This window comes from Symphalangus syndactylus, chromosome X (assembly GCF_028878055.3).
Source record: "Symphalangus syndactylus isolate Jambi chromosome X, NHGRI_mSymSyn1-v2.1_pri, whole genome shotgun sequence".
Taxonomy (NCBI): Eukaryota; Metazoa; Chordata; class Mammalia; order Primates; family Hylobatidae; genus Symphalangus; species Symphalangus syndactylus.
In genome coordinates, this window is record NC_072447.2 from 34,252,816 (window position 1) to 34,273,524 (window position 20,709).

At 39.6% G+C, this 20,709-nt stretch overlaps 1 protein-coding gene across 11 annotated transcripts in view; it reads right to left on the bottom strand.

The window, feature by feature from the left end:
• Nucleotides 1-10,090: 10,090 nt before the first annotated feature.
• RPS6KA3 (ribosomal protein S6 kinase A3) overlaps nt 10,091-20,709 on the bottom strand; it is a 113,641-nt gene continuing 103,022 nt past the window's right edge. For all 11 annotated transcript variants that reach the window (XM_055266987.2, XM_063634979.1, XM_063634978.1 and 8 more), the window contains 5 exons: nt 20,246-20,407; nt 18,321-18,397; nt 17,037-17,154; nt 11,475-11,615; nt 10,091-10,886 (listed from right to left, as the gene is read on the bottom strand). In XM_055266987.2, coding sequence (XP_055122962.2) covers nt 10,764-10,886; nt 11,475-11,615; nt 17,037-17,154; nt 18,321-18,397; nt 20,246-20,407 — 621 coding nt within the window. In that variant the 3' untranslated portion in view covers nt 10,091-10,763. The remainder of the gene's footprint in view (nt 10,887-11,474; nt 11,616-17,036; nt 17,155-18,320; nt 18,398-20,245; nt 20,408-20,709) is intronic.

The following is a 20,709-nucleotide window of genomic DNA, read 5'->3' on the forward strand; positions in this document are numbered from 1 at the left end:
ACACCACGTGAATAAGAAGATAGCCATCTGTAAGCCCAGGAGAGAGGCCAACCCTGTTGACGCTTGATTTTAGACTTTCAGTCTCCAGAACAATGAGAAAATAAGTTTCTGTTGTTTAAGCCACTCAGTACGTGGTACTTTGTTACGACAGTGCTAGCAAAGTAATACAGCTGGCTGATGCTGGGCTGTATTCTACAAGATTTATTTCTAAGTAAACTTATTTTGACTAAACCAAGTAAACTTATTTTAAATAAATCACCTTTCCATAAACAACAGGGTTTGCACATACTTAATTGCACAGACAGAAATAAAGTGTCAGCATCTAATATAGTGGTTCTTTTCTGGGAACATTTGGCAGCGTCAACCAGAAATGTTTCCGGTTGTCACAACTTGAGGAGGGGGGCAGTGATGCTGGCATCTAGTGCGCAGAGGCCAGGGATGCGGCTAAACATCCTACAGTGCACAGTACAATCTCTCCTCCCCCATACAAGCAAACAATTATCCAGCCCAAAACATCAGCAGAGCTGATGTTGAGAAACCCAATGACAGATGCACTTCTTAGAGTGAAATTGAAAGATAATGGGGGACTCAAAGTTCTGGGTTTCCTTTCTATTTGCAGTATTTTTCAATTTACATAATTGAGGATGAAAGGATTTTTTATGAAACTTATTTAAATTTTGCTTCAAGGTCAAATAATTATGAACTTGAGCTTTGGAGTTAGAGAGACCTGGGTTTAAATTCAGGCTCTGCAGTAACTTATTACTCTATTTTCTTGGGCAAGTTTTAATCTCTTTACAAGTCTCCGTTTTCTCATCTGTAAATTGGATGTAGGAATAGTACTAACCTGCCGGGCGCAGTGGCTCACACCTATAATCCCAGCACTTTGGGAGGCCAAAGTGGGCGAATCACCTGAGGTCAGGAGTTCGAGACCAGCCTGGCCAACATGGTGAAACCCCATCTCTACTCAAAAATTCAAAAATTAGCCGGGCATGGTGGCAGGCGCCTATAGTCCCAGCCACTTGGGAGACTGAGGCAGGAGAATCACTTGAACCCAGGAGGTAGAGGTTGCAGTGAGCCAAGATCACGCCACTGCACTCCAGCCTGGGCAACAAGAGTGAAACTCCATCTTCAACCAACAAATGAACAAAACAAAACAAAAAGAATAGTACTTACCACATTAGGTTGTTGCAAGAATTAAATTGATATAATGCATTCAATTAGCAATTGTGCCTAGTACATGGTAAGTAGTTAGACTCTAAGAGTCTGGAACTCTAAATGTTTAAAAATAAAAAGTTTCTGTCAATTACCCAGTATAAAACCTCAAAGAGGTAAAAAAAAATCGGGTTTCATTTCTCTACTGTAGGATGGTTCCCTCATCTGACTGATCATCTTAATCACTTGGAAGGAAGCGAGTCGTGTGGACATGTGGGGGAAATGTGTTCTAGGTAGAGAGAACAGCAAGGGCAAAGGCCCTGAGTGGGAGCGTGCTTGGTATATTCAGGAACTAGCAAGAAGCCAGGTGCAGTGGCTTCCACCTGTAATCCCAGTGACTCAGGAGGCTGAGATGGGAAGATCGAGCTTGAGGCCAGTAGTTCGAGACCAGCCCAGGCAACATAGCGAGACCCACCCCCCCCATCTCTAAAATAATAAACACACAGTAAAAGAAGCCAGGCATGGTAGTTCATATCTGTAGTCCCAGCTACTTGGGAGGCTGAGGCAGGAGGATCCTTAGAGCCCAGGAGTTTGAGGAGGCAATGAGCTATGATCGTGCCACTGCATTTCAGCCTGGGCAACAGAGTGAGACCCCATGAAAGAAAGAAGGAAAGGAGAAAGGAGGGAAGGACATAAATGAAGGAAAGGAAAGAAGGAAGAAGGAAGAAAAGAAAGAAGGTCAGCGTGGCTAGAATGCATTGAGCCAAGGGAAGAATTTGAAGAGATGAGACTGGAGAAGTAAGGAGGCCAGATCACCTGTAATCTTCAGCAGGTTTTTTTTTTTTGAGATGGAGTCTTGCTCTGTCGCCCAGGCTGGAGTGCAGTGGCGGCGCGATCTCGGCTCACTGCAAGCTCCGCCTCCCGGGTTCACGCCATTCTTCTGCCTCAGCCTCCTGAGTAGCTGGGACTACAGGTGCCCGCCACCATGCCTGGCTAATTTTTTGTATTTTTAGTAGAGACGAGGTTTCACCATGTCAGCCAGGATGGTCTATGATCTCCTGACCTCGTGATTCGCCCGCCTCGGCCTCCCAAAGTGCTGGGATTACAGGCGTGAGCTACCGTGCCTGGCCAACTCCATCTTGTTTCTAACCTCCAAGCTGTCCTTGTTCATTCCTGGGTGTAGGCTGAACTAACTTTAGGAGAAATTTAGTTTACAGTTTAAAACAAAAATGATAACAGCCCTTTCCCAAAATGAATCCTCTTCTTGCCTGGGGACTAGACTGCCTTTGTAGGACTAACAAATTAGCCAAAAGATTAGAAATTATGGTTTAGGAGTCATGCAGTTGGAGGCTACAAGATTCTGACTCTCCCCAAATTGCTCCTGGGGATAACATCGCTATCATAAAGCCTAAGATCAGTGCTTGATAGATTTTGCAGACCCTGCACTTGATGGATCAGTTGGCACCACCCAGATCAATAAACTGGCTAATATGAGCTTGTGGCCCCCACCCAGGAACTGACTCATTGCAAGAGGACAGCTTCAATCTCCTGTGATTTCATCTCTGACCTGGCCAATCAGCACTCTTGACTCACTGCCCCCCACCCCCCTCCCCACCCCACCAAATTATCCTTTAAAACTGATTCCTGAATGCTCAGGGAGACTGATTTGAGTAATAATAAAACTCCAGTCTCCTATACAGCTGGCTCTGCATGAATTACTCTTTCTCTATTGCAATTCTCCTGTCTTGATAAATTGGCTCTGTCTACACAGAGCAAGGTGAATCCATTGGGTGGTTACATTTCTTCCATACAATAGCTGACTGCATACAATCATTAACCAAAATGATCCAGGATTGGAGTTTTTTTTTTTTTTTTTTTTGCTCAGTGGGTGCAGAATAAGGGAAAGATATAAGGAAGTTGTGGGTGCTTCTGAGAGAGAAGTTCAGATTATCAACTATGGGGCCATGAGTTTCAGTCTGGATAAAAAAGGAAATTAAGACTGGGGACTGTGGGGGAAAACCCCAAAGGGATAAAATTCAAATTCCTTAATATGATTTATTATGCCTTTGATGATCTGGCTCCTGCTTATCTCGAGCCTCACATATTTCTTCTTCTCTTACTTTTTAAGTTCTAGTCATACAGAACTTTTAATTTTGAGTGCCTCTAATTCCGAATTTCTATACATTCTATTCTACCCTTCTCCCTTGCCCTTTTAGGTCTCAGATTAATAACTGTTTCCTTAGAAGGTCTGCTCTAATCCCTAGGCAACCCTGCTAAATAAATATTCCTACAGCATCCTGCACTTCCTTTACCTAGCTTTTTTTAGTGTGTCAATTCTATGAATTCAGGGTACATTAACATAAAGCTGCAGAAGCCTGACCATGGCCAATACTGCTACTCTGTGTCAGTCTGTCTGAGAAGCCAGTTGTTTCTATAACCATGGTAGGCAGACTAATGAACTTCAAAGATGTCCATGTCCAAATCCCTGGAATCTGTGAATATGTTATCTCACATGGCAACAGGGAACAAAAGTTGCAGATGCAATTAATGTTGCTAATCTGTTGACCTTGAGATGGAGAGATTATCCTAGATTACCTGCGTGGGTGAAATCTAATCACATGAGTCCTTAGAGGCGGAAGAGGCAGAAGAAGAGGGGCAAAAAGATGCATGTGGAGAGGACTTAACCCACTGTTGCTGGTTTTGAAGATGAAGGAATGGGCCGTAAGTCAAGGAATGGAGGCAGCCTTTAGAAACTGGAAGAGGCAAGGAAACAATTCTTCCCTAGGGCCTCCGGAAAGGAACGTAGCAGCCGTGCTGACACCTTGATTTTAGCTCAGTGAGACCTGTATTGGACTTCTGATCTCCAGAACTGTAAGATAACAAATTTGTGTTGTTTTAAGCCACTAAATTGTAGTAATTTGTTACAAAAATAGTAGAAAGCAAATACAGTTAACATTCCTACCTTGCCTCAGCATAATGCCAAGTAGACCTTGAAGGTCGCCATCTTATCTCGAGCACCTAAATCCAAGTGGATAGCCCCTAAACCAGCTGTTATGGGCTGAATTGTTATCTTCCCCAAATGCTTATGTTGAAGTCCCAACCCCAGTACCTGAGAATGTAACAGTATTTGACGATAAAGTCTTTAGAGAGGTGATTGAATTAAAATGAGGCTGTTAGGGTGGGGCTCTAATGCAACGTGACTGGTGTCTTTATAAAAAAAGGAACACCAAGGCTGCACATGCACAGAGGACCAACCATGTGAAGAGGCAGCAAGAGGGCGGCCAACTGTAAGCCAGAGAGAGGTCTCTGAAGAACCCAACCCTACAAGCACCCTGGTCTTGGACTTTCAGCCTCCAGAACTGTGAGAAAATAAATTCTGATTAAGTCACTCAATGTGTGGTATTTCACAACATGGAACTACTAAGAAATGTCAACTGGGCAAGAAAAGGCTAACTTCAGGCCTATATAACCCATTCCCTCTCTACTAGGAATCAATGAACTCAATCAAATTTCCTCTAAAATGTGCTGATATTTATTATTAGACAGAAAATGTAAAGTCCTTATCTCTAAAATGCTTTTAGCAAGATATACTTGGTCTTTATAGATGGTTTATTGTAAAACTTGGGATTTGTGGATTCATGAGGCATGACTGGCTGGAGAATGAGGGCTCATTTAAACTGCATAATGAAGTATAAAAAGGAGATGTTGCAAAATCAAATGACTCCCTTTGTTTGAACAAGGTCTCCACATACAACGCTCAGAAAGAAACTTGTCCTTTTTGAATCCAAAGTGCACCGAGAGAGAAAAGGGCCATTTTTGGAGCTGGACTCTCTAACATTTTGGACTTCTCTAAAAAAAGAATATTTCATCTGTGTCTGGTGATCGTCCCATATCCTTTGATTCATTAAAGTTTGGTATTGGGTAAGATCTATGATTTATGTGTTTGACTTGACAAACCCTTTGAATGAAACAAGATTATGCATGGAAAAATTATTTTGCACTTCTTAACTCAAATATTCCTGTTTTAAGTTCTATCAATCTAGTTTCAAAAATATACTTTGGATAGAATTTCACATTATAAAGGATTACATGATCAAAATAATCTGATAAAAGGGACAAACATGCATTGATTTGAAACTTTATTATATAAATTTTCATTTCTTTTAAAGATTACAAAACCTGTTCTATGACAGGAATACAAGCAATATTGTTCCAGGATTATTCATGGATACATCTGAAGAGCTTACACATTAATAGTATGATTTGAAAACTTCCCAGATTAGACTCTTAAGTAAAACAATTTAAAGTATTTACTGATATTTGATCCTTTACAAGCATTTTATAATTATGGCAGCAATGCCAAGCATCTGATGCGATTTAACCACCAACAAAAGGTACAATACGTAAGAATTCATGATATGGTATCTTGGGCTTCTGGCATGCCTTACTAGAGAGAAACTAGTATAAAGAAAGATCATATATAATAGTAGAAAAATATTTGTGATTTTTTTCTTTTTTAAAAACTATTTAAGTAGGCACCCACCCCATTCCCACCCATGACCAAAAATGCAAAATAAGTACATCCCTTAGGTGTATACCTTCCCTTTTGCTTAGGGCAACAGTTAAGATAAACTAATACATGTATATGATTTTAAGAGTTAAAAACTCATCACCCATAATCAGTAAGGATGCTAAGGAATGGCAATACCTTGAAGCTTTTTTTAAAATTAAAAAACAAAGCTTTAGATGGTAAACTACACTTACAGAAACAGAAACCAAAATCTTTATGCCCTTGCTTTGTACGTGAAAGTTCTATTTTAAATACTTGTTTGAAAAACTCATTATACAGTTCATTCAGTACTATGGTGATAATAGGAGTAAAGATGTTCACTTCCATTAGACAATAAACTAATCTACTTAGAGAGGACTATTATAGCGACTCTCTTCTCATATACGTTTACATATACTCTACTTATGGCATGTGCTCTAAAGAGGTTTTATTGAGGTTTGTACCTCTGAACTTAAATCTCTATATTTGCCTTTCCACTAATCTCTATTCAAAATGTCATATACTTTGCTAGTTGCTCTGGGAGAAGTCATGGACATTTAAACAGCTTATCATGCAGTTCAAGATTATATGGCAAAATAATGAGAAAAGTGCCTTAAGAGGTAGGAAGTAGGCTCTCATCCCAACCCTCGGTATGCCCTGTTATGAACAGTTAAAAAACTAGAATCAAAGTGGTAAATGTGAGGCTGATAGTAATACCAGGCTTAAGAAAATTAAGTTGACTTAGTTACTAGAATTCTTTGAGAACACTCAGTCACATTGGAAGCAGTTGCAAATCACTTGATCACACAGAATACAGCAGTGTCAAAAACACATAAAGCACACTGTAGATACAAATTCTTCTTGGCCATCCATATTTGGGCATTATCATTCTGGAGATTCTTCATTGGAAAAAGTGGTTAAGTGTGGCTCTGTTGAATACCACAGTCCCAAGAAAGTGAATTTCATTCCTTCATTAATTGGTCTCCACCAATGGTCACTTGGGGAGACCAGCAAAATGTAAGCAACCTGGGGTTGAAAAGAGGACTATTTTCATTAATTGAAATAAAAATACTGAGTTAAGTCAACTTATCTGTGAATTAAGTAAGGCTCAAAGTATATATCCAGTTTAAAGTTAGTTACATGGCATTGGGCCTTTCAGAGGGACACAACTCTAGGACTAGATTGAAACCTCCTGGTTTAAGCACCAAGGTCAGCCATGGAATCCATCATATTTGTTAATCTGAGAAAACAGACCTTTTCTGAACCTTTACATTCCTGAGCTATCTATCCTAATGCCTTCATGAGTCTCAATGCTCAATCAACCATAAGATAGAATTTTCTTTATAAAATATAGTAAAGCAAACTGAAAAATTATAGGTCATTTGTAAAGGCCAGGAAGTAGAGAATATCAAAGCCATGTTGAGATGGGTATTGCTGGCCTCCATGGTGATTAAGCGCATCCATAGCAAGGCCTGCAATCTTGAATGCTTTTCTGCCCTCATCCCAGGCTGGGCTTACCTGAGTCCCTTTTGTGCCGAATACATTCTGCCCTCTCTTGAAGCCTTTGCTCTGTTCAAATCTTTCCTGGGCTGAAGGTGCAGGGCACAGCTAACTGGACAGCCCCACCTCCCATGATGTCCCCTGGCCCCAATAGCAGTCACTTCTTAAAAAGAGATGGGAAATGGTTGACCCAAACCCGCTTTTCGGAGTACAGTGCATGTGAAATGTGGAAACTCTATAGCATACACACCACTGCTTCTCTCCAGACAATCATAACTGACTTTTCACACACACAAGCTTCATAGCATCTCAACTTTGGGCCTTGTCAAAATTATTACATTTTTGGACTTTTGGGGTTGTTTGTGAATAAATGCATCCATATCAAATCTGTTAAAGTTGGGGGTCTGTTGCATTAGAAATTAGACACCTCTATAAACCAGAAAAAGCTGAAATGATTTATAAAAAACAAAAATTAAAAAAGGATTAAAAACTTACCTTCATTTAACATCATCACTTGAAAGGGAAGATACAAAACACATGGTAGTGTAATTCATACTTTCCAGTATGTGCTTGACAAGCTTAAACTCAATCTCTCATTTTGTAAAAGAGGCCTGATAGTTTAGTTTCTTCTTTCACAATGAAATATCTTTAAGACTGGACTGATACCTTCTGGGAGAAGCCTCAGTAACTGGCAGCACTAAGTGGTGAAAGGCGGAAGCCTTTAGGGGCCTCAATATCACAACTGTAGGGGCCTGAAGAATTGACGTTGAGAAATTAATGGAAAAGTTAACCCAACACAAGCACTGTATTTAGAGCACATTGTTGGCCAAGTTTTTCCACTGTATGTCAAAAGCAATGGAAGAGAATAACAGGACCACAGATGAAATAAATTTAGGTAGAAAGCCTTCCATTTTGTGAACATATAACTTGCTTTTCTCCAATAAAATTGGCTGCTTGACTAGGCAAAGAAAGCAATTATTTTCAAAAGAAATAAAAGTTGGCATCACATACCAGTAGAGGACTGCCCAAGAAATATGTAGTTTTTGAACGCAGCTACTGGTTGCTGATCATATGAAGGAAAGGCAGCATGGTGTTATGAGGGGGGAAAAAAACGAAATGGGGAGAAGTTAAGGATTCTAGACTTTGATATGTGTCTCAGGTTCTCTACATGCAATATGAGAAAGTTGGATCGGGTAATTTATAAGGATTTATGTGTTTACTTCTAGTTCTAAAAGACTATGATGGACAATACTCCTAAGCAATTATGGAGTAGCATCAGTGTAAAAAATCTGAAAATATATCTTTTTCTGCTCAGAATGACATTAACATTTTAAAAGTGACAATAATTTGAGATGACCATAGTTTGAAACACTGAATAGAGGAGGGAAAAAAGCTCTCTTTCCAGGCAATGGAAAGCAGCTTTTAATAGTTAGCATCCATATAATCAAGAATTTGAAAATACTTTCTCTGTCTAGACATTCTGACATCCCCCCTATACATTATTTCATTTAGAAGCTAAACTTACATTTGATTTCTATGCAGTAATCATTTTTGTGTCACTTAGGCAAAAGAAATGTTATAGATTTCCCCTTTCTCTTTAATTGCATAGAGGAGAAATTAAGGAATGACAAGTGGATTTCAGGACATTTAGATAAACCACACTCTCTTGGCTTTGTACTCTTAGGGGAAAATTTAAAGCTTCTGTGGCAGGAAAAAAGGTTTCTGATATAAATGGCTTATTACATGATGACTAACAAAAATCCATATGAGTACATTCTTTTTTTTTTTTTTTTTTTCTTCTTGAGACAGTCTCTCACTCTGTCGCCCAGGCTGGAGTGCAATGGCGTGATCTTGGCTCACTGCAACCACCACCTCCCAGGTTCAAGTGATTCTCCTGCCTCAGCCTCCTGAGTTGCTAGGATTACAGGCACGCGCCACCATGCCCAGCTAATTTTTGTATTTTTCTGTAGAGATGGGGTTTCACCATGTTGGCCAGGCTGGTCTCAAACTCCTGACCTCAGGTGATCCACCTGCCTTGGCCTCCCAAAATGCTGGGATTACAGGCGTGAGCCACTGCACCCAGCCTGTATGGGTACATTCTTGATGAGGTAAGTTAAATCACTTTTTTCTTGCTCATATGTCTTTTACATTACATACTGATGTATGCTAGGCAGCTTGGCAAAGACACAGGTACTAATGGGCACTGAAGTTTCTTTCATCAAATACGATTGTGGAAACTACCAAATTAGATGCAGATAATGAATACTGCAATCTAAGCAGGCCCAGTGGCCATTACGAAAACTGATCATTCCTGAAGTCAAAGGAAGCAGTATGTGGCTATACATTATCATGAGGGATTCAGAAAACACTCAATGCTGTTCATTTAGCCTGCCCTACCTATAATTTTAGGTTAGAACAGATACTGTTTGATCAATAATGTTTTATTCCCTAAAATAAGAAAGTTTAAATCCAATTTCATACAGAGGCCTTTGGCCTTTATTACATTTAAATTAGTGTTTAATATAGAATATCTATTTAAACATGAAATATCCAATAGGACTTCAATTACCTGTTGCTAAATTTTCCTTCACCAATCTCCTTACCATGACTCTTAAAGGGCTTTGACGTATATTGGCAAAATCCCAGATGATATGCCAAATTCTAAGTATGGATGCTATGTAAAATTAGAAGTGCAAGGACTACTTCCTTAATTAAGGAAAAAAGAACTCTAAGGAGTTGCAAAGTATATGGACTAACTTCATAGGTGTATTCTTGACTTCATGCCACACACAAATGATAACTTTCTCTACCATAACAGCTCTCTAGGTTAGTCTGACAGAGCACCTGACTTTAAGAAACAAATAAATGAACGAACCAGTGAAACAGACATGGGGAAAGATATGTACATTTTGGAAGTATTACATTCAACAGCTGTTCCACAATCTGGCCATTTTTAGGGCTGTCCAACAATACTGTTAATCCAGGTGAACTATTTAACCAGATTTAATAGTCAATTGATTAATAATAATAGATTCCAAGTTAAACAAGGCATGTATACATTAAAGAAAGCAGTACAGAAATGTACTGTATATGAACTGTTTACAAAAACATACAAAATGTTGGATGGCACAAGGGATACAGTGCTAATATAAACGGATTGTTTAAGCTAAGTGCTTAACATAAACTGTCCATCCCTATAACTAACAAAGAATATTTAAGGGACATGAAATATTTCCTATAAAAATAATGCTATATGGTGTACTTTATTCAGTGTATTTTTAGGTGGTATTCATATGTTCATTATTTTTCTCATTGATTCAGTGACTATATCTTCATCATGTTTCCATTTTCATTTCTTCTGAAGCTCCAGGAAAATCTAACTTGCTAACAATCATTTAAAGCGAGAAGAGACGAAAGCAGGAGCAGCAGCAGGAACAGCAGCATGATGGGTACCAGCTGGGACAGTGTGTGCTTGCAGGTGTCTCTCAGATATGTGCTACCTGTCGCCAGAACTTGTGCTATCAGCTTACACCATGGTACCAAATATCTCACTGAGGTCACTTCATAGGGCTGTTGAGGTGATTTTTTTAATACCTCTCCGCTGAGCAAGAGTAGAGCGGCCTACTGGTTCCAAAACTGGTGACTGATTACGGTTCAAAGCAGAGTATGTAGCTGCCATGGCACCCTGAACAAAGGAAATAAAGGTAATAACAAAAATGACAATGGATAGTCACATGTACACAAATACAAAATGAAGAGTTTTTTCATATGCAAATGTATATGGATTTTATTTGGTTCATAATGAAAATAACCACACCGGTCAAATCCACTGACTTAACCAAAACTGTAGAGGCCAACATGGAGGTTAAAATTATGTACGAGAGAGAACAAAGATAGGCTCACAACAGGCAGTCCTCACTTCTCTCAGGACTATTCAACATTTTTTCCCTTTGCATTCCTTTAATGCATAAAGGCACTAAAGAGACAGGAAGGCATGCTCTTTAAGTTGGGAAACCCATAAGCTTAATCTGTCCTTATTGATAGTGAATACCTATTTATGTAGACTGAGAGGAATTCAAAAGTCGCTCTTAAACTAGTTTTATTACTAATATATTGATATGCCTTGAGCTTTTCTAAGTCATCCACTGTAAGAGAATCCCACAACAGAACCGGATGCAGGATGAAAGAGAAAGGTGCTGGGGGCATGGACAGGGCTTCTTGAAGTCTCTCCTGGAGGACATGTGGAAAACGGTGACTGTATGGGGCTGCTCACCTTTACTAGATGTGGTGCATCCTGTCTGTTTAGTTGGTATTGCGGCAGTTGGTCCCAGTGGACGATCCAAGGATGTCTGAGCACAAGAGCAGCAGTCAGTCTCTGATGAGGGTCTACATGAAGCATCTTTGACACCAGGTCCTGTAATGGGAATAATAAAACAAGCTTAAACCTTTTGTTTTGCTTCTTTTTCTATGGCTCTTGATACTAATAAACATTCTTCCTTAGCTTCTATGATACTGCTTTTTCTGGTAGCAGCTCTTTGGTCAACATGGTAATTTGGTGGAAAAAAAATCAGTCTCCGTTTTTTCCCTGCTAAATAACAGTAATTTGGTGCATCACAAGGGGTCAGTTTAGCACATTTTATATATCTTTAAGTACTCTGGCTCTTTTTTCCTTCAGATTTTCTGAGTTTCCTACATTTTTGCAGGTTTGTTTGTTTGTTTGTTTATTTATTTATTTATTTATTTATTGAAACAGGGTCTCATTCTGTCGCCCAGGCTGGAGTGCAGTGGCATGATCTTGGCTCACTGCAACCTCTGTCTCCTGGGCTCAAGTGATCCTCCCACCTCAGCCTCCCAAGGAGCTGGGACTACAGGTGTCCGCCACCATGCCTGGCTAACTTTTATGTTTTTAGTAGAGATGGGGTTTCATCATGTTGCCCAGGCTGGTCTCTAACTCCTGGATGCAAGTGTTACTCCCGCTTCAGCCTCTCAAGGTGCTAGGATTACAGATGCGAACCACTGTGGTCGGCCAGTTTATTTTTAAGTAATATTCAGTTACTTAAGATTTTTTTTTGTGCTGCTGGTAATAGTGAAAAACAACATTAATGTCCAATCATAGGAATTTAATTGGAGGGCTCTAAATGCCCCCTGAAAAGATTATAGTATTTTTTTTTCCTACTTCAAAAGCAACTCATGGGCATTAGAGAATAATCTGAAACTACTGGAAAGTGAAAGCACATGAGGAACAGTTCCATAATCCCACTCTTCCAGAGACAGTCACTGTTAGCACTGCATATCTATCTAAATGCCATTCCTATGCATGGAATGTAGATGCATATAATCGCTACGTGGTTTTACAGTCTTCAAAATAACACCACTGTCATTTATAAAAGCCACCATTTTTAAAATTTTTCATTCAAAATACATTTGTTAAGTATCCATTAAAGGCCAGGCATTCTGCTAGGCACTGGGTAGTTAGCAGTGAACAACACAGAAATGAAGTCTAGGCAACATAGTGAGGTCCTGTCTCTACAATTTTTTTTTTTTTTTAAAAGCTGAGTGTGGTGGCATATGCCTGAGGTCCCAGCTATTTGGGAGGCTGAGGCGGAGGATCATTTGAGCCCAGGAGGTCAAGGCTGCAGTGAGCCGTGATTGAAACACTGTACTCCAGCCTGGGCAACAGAGCAAGACCCTGTCTCAAAAAAAAAAGACAAAATGAACTCTGACTTCATGAAGTTTTCAGTTCGGTGAAGGAGAGATAAAGAATCAATAATCACAAAGCAAGTAAGTTCTTTGACAGGTTGAACAAACACCAGGTGCAGCTAGAGGGACACAGAGATACCTGACTGTACTGGGCTAGGTGGCTTAAAAGGGACTTTTTAAGAGGAAGATAAGACCTGTAGGATAAGCAGGAGCTAGATTATAGAAAGGAAGGGGGAAACACTACCTCAGGTAGAGTAGAGAGAATGGAGAGTGAATTTGGAGGAACGCTCTCAGGTGGGAGAAAAGATGTCACAGTTAAGGAAATGGCAGCAGTACAATGCGGCTACAGCATAAATTTACTGTGAAGGTGAATGTGGCAGTGGATAAAGTGGGAGAGATGAGAAGGGACCAGATCAGGAAAGTCCCTGTAAGCCATATTTGCAAATGTGGACTTATTTGATGGTAATAAAGTGTTTAAAGTTAGGGAGTGATGTGGTTAAGTAGAAAGATCACACTCACTGAGTGTGGAGGAAAATGGACTGGTGAAAGATGACAGCTTCAGGGAGGTGTATATAATGAAGAAAATTGGGCTGGGCGTGGTGGCTCATGCCTGTAATCCCAGCACTTTGGGTGGCCAAAGTGGGAGGATCACTTGAGCCCAGGAGTTCGAGACCAGCCTGGGCAACGTAGTGGGACTCCATCTCTACAAAAAATTTAAAAATTAGCTGGGAGTGGTGGTGCATGCCTGTAGTCCCGGCTGTTCAGGAGGCTGAGGTGGGAGGATAGCTAGAGTCCAGAAGTTTGAGGTTGCAGTGAGCTGTGATCACACCACTGCAACTCCAGCCTGGGCAACACAGTAAGACTCTGTCTCAAAAAAAAAAAAACAAAAAAAACAAAAAGAGAAAAATGGAGGTATTTAGGATAAAGAACTGACAGAATCTGGTGGTTAACTAGATCTTGGGAATTGGGGTGATGTTGTCCCAGGTACTCCTCTGCTATGAGACACTTATGGTTTCTTACTTTTAGTTATTAACAGCTAAGAACAGGGATACGCAGTTGAACAGAGCTGGAAATAAAAATAAAAAAAATTAGGAACCTCCCTTTTGCAATTCTGAAAGTAGGCAAAAGTGCTTAAAATTGCATAAAAGGTTGCAAAACTGTCCAGGAGTACAACAAAACTCAATTATAATTTTAATCAAATCTATACGTTAATGAACTTTTGGCGAACTCACTTCAAACTACTTGTCTTACTACAGCCCCTTTAATGGCTACTCCTCCTAAGCTTTCTCTTTAAGCGGTGCTCTCCAGAATTCCTTCCTTGGCTCTCTTACCACTCTGCTCAGATAATCTCATTCATATTCATGGCTTTAGCTACTATGGATGATGACAACTCTTAAGTGTCACCCCAGACTTCTCTTTTAAGACCTATAACCATATAGACAGTTGCCTGATGGACATACATCTCTTAATTTATAATGTCCAAATCTGCAACCACCACTCCTCTCAAAACTACTTCTTTTGTATTCTACAAATCAGTGAAGGATACTACCCCTCATCCATCTGCCCAAGGTAGAAATGGGGACTACATACATTATAACTGCTTTTCTCTAATTTCTTATGTATAATAAACCATCAAGTCTATTTTGCCTCCTCAATTTCTCTTCCATTTGGCTCAAATTCCATCACAACTGCTCTAATATAGGTCCCTCATCATTCATGACCTGAAATATTGCAAAACCTTACAAGTACTGTCCCTAATATTAGGTCAGTGAGGACTGAATGAAACAACATAGGTAAAGGTGTTAGCATAGTCCTTGGCATATAAATGCTCAGTAAATGCCAACTGTAGTCTTCTTGCTCTCAAAGCCACATATGACCCACATGTCTGACAACATTCACATATGTAACTTGCTCTTGAGGGGATACACCCAGATTGATAGAGCCCTCCCTTCTATCTTGTGGCTAATCATGGAATTATGCTTGTAATCACAAGTCTTAACTACATATTAGCAACAGTTACTAGTAATAACATGGAATCTATAAGATAGGCTGTGAGTTGGATGTAATTTTTTATGCTCTGTGTCTCCATTCTCACCTGCCCTTCCTCTCTCACCAAAAAAGCATACCCGGATATAAGTGAATGAAGAAAATCACAGTGATAACCTCCACTTGCTTTAACTTATTAAAAAATCAATGTGTAAGCCCTGATATTTTATTATTGGTAACATATACTTAATATACCTCACAACCTATCATGACAAAGTTTGTGGTGGACTCCATAGCTAAGAATTACTGCTCCACAGAATGCACTTTAAAAAGGAAAATCGATCACTGCACTCCTTAATATGTGTTTTCACAGCTCCACAATACCCAGAGTTAAGCCCACAATCCTCAGCATAAGCCACAAAGCCTTTCACAATCTGGGTTCATCAGCTATCCTCTCCCATGCAACCCTGCACTAGTCACATGGAATGACCAGCCTGGAGGCATTCTACTATTCTCATGCTATCATCACCACCTATCTGCATGTGCTGATACCTCAGCTTAGGACTACATCTTTCTGCTCCCCAAATCTGCCTGGCAAACTCCTTCACTGCTTCTGGAAAGCTTTCCTTAAAATCCTTCTGACTAAGCATCGTCTGTGAACTTCTTTAGCACAGAAACTGTACCACTGTTACAGCACATGTGACACTGTACCGTATATTTTTGGCTGTCTCCCAACTAGACTGTGAGTAACCTGGGCTTGGGATTTCTATCTTTGTCACATCTTTTATCTCTAAGGCTTTCATTTATTAAGCACATTGTAGGCACTCAATAAGGGAACTACAAAGGAAACAAGTACCCAGAGAAATGAATTATCTGGTTTAAGACATTGTTAGAAAAAGGTAAAGGCTAACATTTCATTTTATTTATTTAGTTTTATTTATTTTTTGAGACAGAGTCTTGCTCTGTCACCCAGGCTGGAGTGCAGGGTTGCACTCTTGGGTCACTGCAACCTCCGCCTCCCTAGTTCAAGCAATTTTCCTGCCTCAGCCTCCCGAGTAGCTGGGATTACAGGCACCTGCTACCACACCTGGCTAATTTTTTTTGTATTTTTAGTAGAGATGGGGTTTCACCATGTTGGCCAGGCTGGTTCTGAACTCCTGACCTCAAGTGATCCGCCCACCTCGGCCTCCCAAAGTGTTAGGATTACAGGCGTGAGCAAGCGCGCCTGGCCAACATTTCATTTTAAATGCAGTTATAAAACCAAATATTATCTATACAGACATTAAATTGGTCAACTGAGGCTTCAGGCCCTATGCCAATAGAATCTATATACACTTTTGATGTGTTCTATTTACTTATACGATCACCTCAACTCAAGCTTTCACCCCTAAGAAAAAAGAATATGCACTTTTACCAATATGTAACCTCTTTATCTATTCTGTTTTTCTTATTTTGAAGTAAAAAACTTCATTTTTTTTTTAAAGAATTCTCTATGAAAAAAGTGAAAATAGAACAGAGTTGGAAAGCAAGTCAGTGCTATTCAGGGGATGGCAGATCTTCCAGTGAGAAGGACTCTTCAAATGATTTCATGCAGATGCTATGAAACTATACATCTGTTTATTGTGAAAAAACCGAAACCCCTTTCTTCATAATCTGAATTAAAAATAGAACATGGTATAATTATTCTAGAGAATGAGGGCTGTGGAATCATATTTAGTTTGAAGCACCCATGTTTACCTGGTATGTAACATGGACAAGTTCAAACTAACATTCTGGGCTCTGGTTTCCTTCTGTGAAATGGGGATACTGCCACCTATTTCACAGGGTGTTATGAGGATTACATGACATAATTTAGGTAAAGTGGCGTGTGAGGCACACAATAGACAGACAAATCATGAAGACTACCACAGTTATTATTTATCATGTTCTTCAGTGAGAAATAGTTTTAAAAGTATAAATAATAAGGCCAAACCAATGTCAGCTGGGAAAGAAACAAAATAATGGGTCCATTTTTGAGTTCAAATTATTTGGTAACATCACTTTAACATACTAATTTATAAACAAAGGTTTCTAACTGGTAGTATTTCTTCTTACTATGGATCATAAAAAGTTATTTTCTCAAAATCTTATAATAGGAAGCCATACTTACCTTTGCTGTGTCTGAAACAGAATTCCAGTAACCACCACTGAGTGAGAATTTTCCGCTACCTATTCGTGCCAATATTTCCTCTGGTGTATCATCAGGACCATTTGCAAATGGAGTGTAACTAATTTATAATAAAATTAAATATTAATGAATAAAATTCATTATTTGGTTGGTAATCTCAAAAGTACTCTAATTCAGTTAATGTAATATTTTATTAAAATCTACCAAAGTGAAAAAAATCAACACAATGAAGCTCCATAAGGCACCAGGTAAAGTATAGGTTATAAAATATTAATTATATTTAATATACAATAATATAAATATTTTAAGACCTGACACATTATAGAATAAAACATTAAGAAATAGTGTAGGCCAGGCACAGTGGCTCATGCCTGTAATCCCAGCACTTTGGGAGGTCAAGGTGGGTGGATCACGAGGTCAGGAGTTTGAGACCAGCCTGGCCAACATGATGAAACATTGTCTCAACTAAAAATACAAAAATTAGCCGGGCGTGATAGTGCGTGCCTGTAGTCCCAGCTACTCGGGAGGCTGAGGCAGGAGAATTGCTTGAACCTGGGAGGCGGAGGTTGCAGTGAGCCGAGATTATGCTGCTGCACTCCAGCCTGGGTGATAGAGCAAGACTCCGTCTCAAAAAAAAAAAAAAAAAAAAAAAAAAAAAGTCTATGTTTCTCACATGACAAGAGTACAAAAAAAGTACGGAAAAAATCAATTTAGGACCTCGAGACATTAATAAATAGCACATTATAAAAAATCACTAATGATATAGCCATAAATGTGGAATTGTTACAGAATTGTATATGTTAGATAACATGAGAAAACATGGAAAGATATGACAACATCTGAATTTAAAAAAACCTACATAGGCCAGGTACAGTGGCTCATGCCTGTAATCCCAGCACTTTGAGAGGCCAAGACAGGAGGATCACTTGAGCCCAGGAGTTTGAAACCAGCCTGGGCAGCACAGCAAGACCCTGTTTCTACAAAAAAATAAAGAAATTAGGCAGGTGTGGTGGTGCACCCCTGTAGTCCTAGCTAGTCCTATTCGGGAGGCTGAGGTGAGAGGATTGCTTGAGCCCAGGAGTTTGGGGCTACAGTGAACTATGACTGTGTCACTGTACTCCAGCCTGGGCAACAGAGTGAGACCCTGTTTCTAAAGAAAAAGCAAACAAACAAAAAAAACCCCAAACAAAACAAAAACCTAGATAACTTAAGCAAAATATTGATGAACAAATGCTTAGGTGCTTAGAACATATGGTATACACTCACCCGGTAAGCATTGTATAGAGTAGGACACCAAGACTCCATATATCACAAGCAGCATCATAGCCTTGTCGTTTTAAAACCTAGAAAAAGTGCAAAATTAGTATTACTATACCACCATTTTGTATATATATTTGTACAGGCTATGAGTTGAATTATATATTCCAAATCAACACCTATAAGGAAAATTTCAACAGAACATGGTTACCAAATAAGGCAATACGTTAATCCTATTCTAGAACATTCTACTACTAATTCATATATAAATTTAATTTTGGCATTCAAATTAATATTTATTGAGTGTTTTAGGTACACAGGAATATAAAACAAACTGAAGATAACTTTCTTATTTTAATGAATTTATATTTTGTTTGGGGCTACAGAAATATTTACAAAAAACAATGCTTTTAAGAACACATACACACACATGCACACAAAGAACACACATAACCTAGCACAACTTTTATCAAGTATGAACTATGACAAATACAAAAAACCCCTGCTTTCCTCAAAAAAAAAATCTGATGGGAAATAAACATATAAATAGTTAACAACTCAACCTGATAAATATTATAATAAACTCAAGTCTGGGTAGGGTATGGTGGCTCACGCCTGCAGTCCAGCACTTTGGGTGGCCAAGGTGGGAGGATCACTTGAAGCCAGGAGTTTGAGAGACCAACCTGGGCAACACAGCAAGACCTCTTTATTATTATCACTGAGACAGGGTCTCACTCTGTCGCCCAGACTGGAGTGCACTGGCGTGCTCTTGGCTCACTGCAGCCTCCACCTCCCGGGTTCAAGCAATTCTCCTGCCTCAGCCTCCTGAGCAGCTGGGATTACAGGCATGTGCCATCATGCTTGGCTTATTTTTGTATTTTTAGTAGAGACGGGGTTTCACCATGTTGCCCAGGCTAATCTCAAACCCCTGAGTTCAGGCAATCCGCCCGCCTTGGCCTCCCAAAGTGCTGAGATTACAGGCTTCTGAAACATGGCATCTGGCCAAGATCTCATCTTTAAAAAATAAAAATAAAAAATAAGCCAGGCACGGTGGTGTTCTCCTGTGGTCCCAGCTACCTGGAAGGCTGAGGCAGGAGGATTGCTTGAGCTGAGGAGTTCAAGGCTGCAGTGAGCTATGATTGCACCACTGTACTCTGGCCTAGGCAACAGAGGGAGACCCTGTCCCTAAACAAACAAACAAAAACCCCAAATTATGTCTTAAATGTTGTAAGTATGAAGATGAGGAAGAAATTTATTCCTGACATGGGGAGAGAAGGAAGGCTAGAGGGTGGCCTGCTTATATTGGACCTATAAGTAAGACAGCAGAGCAGGCTTAGTGATAGGTCAGAAGTTCAGTGTGTCTAGAACTTCAGGTAGGGAATACCGGAGCAGGTAGGGAATACCAGAGAGACTGAAGGTCTTTTTTTTTTTTTTTTTTTTGAGGGGGGTTCTTGCTTTGTGACCCAGGCTGGAGTGTGGTGGTGTGATCTTGGGTCACTGCAACCTCAAACTCTTGGGGTCAAGTGATCCTCCTACCTCAGCCTCCTGAGTAGCTGAGACTACAGGCACGCCACCATGCCCAGCTAATTTTAAAATTTTTTGTAGAGATGGGGTCTCACTATGTTGCCCAGGCTGGTCTCAAACTCCTGGCCTCAAACAGTCCTCCTGCCTTGGCCTCCCAAAGTGCTGGGATTACAGGCATGAGCCACCATGCCCTGCCTCAAGGGCTTTTATAGTATCTTAAGAAATTTAGATTCTTCTGTAGGCAATCAGATGTCAATGAAATATTAAACAGGGAAATGAAAGGCTGGCATTTTATCCTAATTATTTCTTCAGTAAGTCTTCAATTAAATTATTATTAATAATTCTGTATTAAACATAGTGAATGAGTTTTAAAACATACTAATACTGCAAGCAAACTCTCTTACAATTACCTCTGGTGCAACAAAATTTGCAGTATAACAAGGAGTCATGAGAAGACCATTTTCCGCTCTCAGCTGTTTTGCAAAGCCAAAATCACAAATTCGAATAGATTCCGGATTACCAGATTCATCCACATAAAGAATGTTGCTAGGTTTCAAGTCTCTATGAACCACCTAATTGAAATACAAATTAAAGAGTTATGTTAACAATATATTACTGAAAGTTCTTTATTCACAAACTGTCAGGCAATGCACTTAACAAGATGATGAGTGCTGACCTTTAAATTAGCCCAACATTATAAAATACTGATAATGTAAAGCATAACTCTCTAACACAGACCTGGGGCAAGGAGGAGGAGGAAGAAAGAATAGTACTTACCTCCCTCCGCTTTGTCCAATTGAGTAATTGGGTTAAGGAAAATTGCAAACAGCAATAATATATCTACCTCCAGGTTGATCACTCATTTAATACTGAG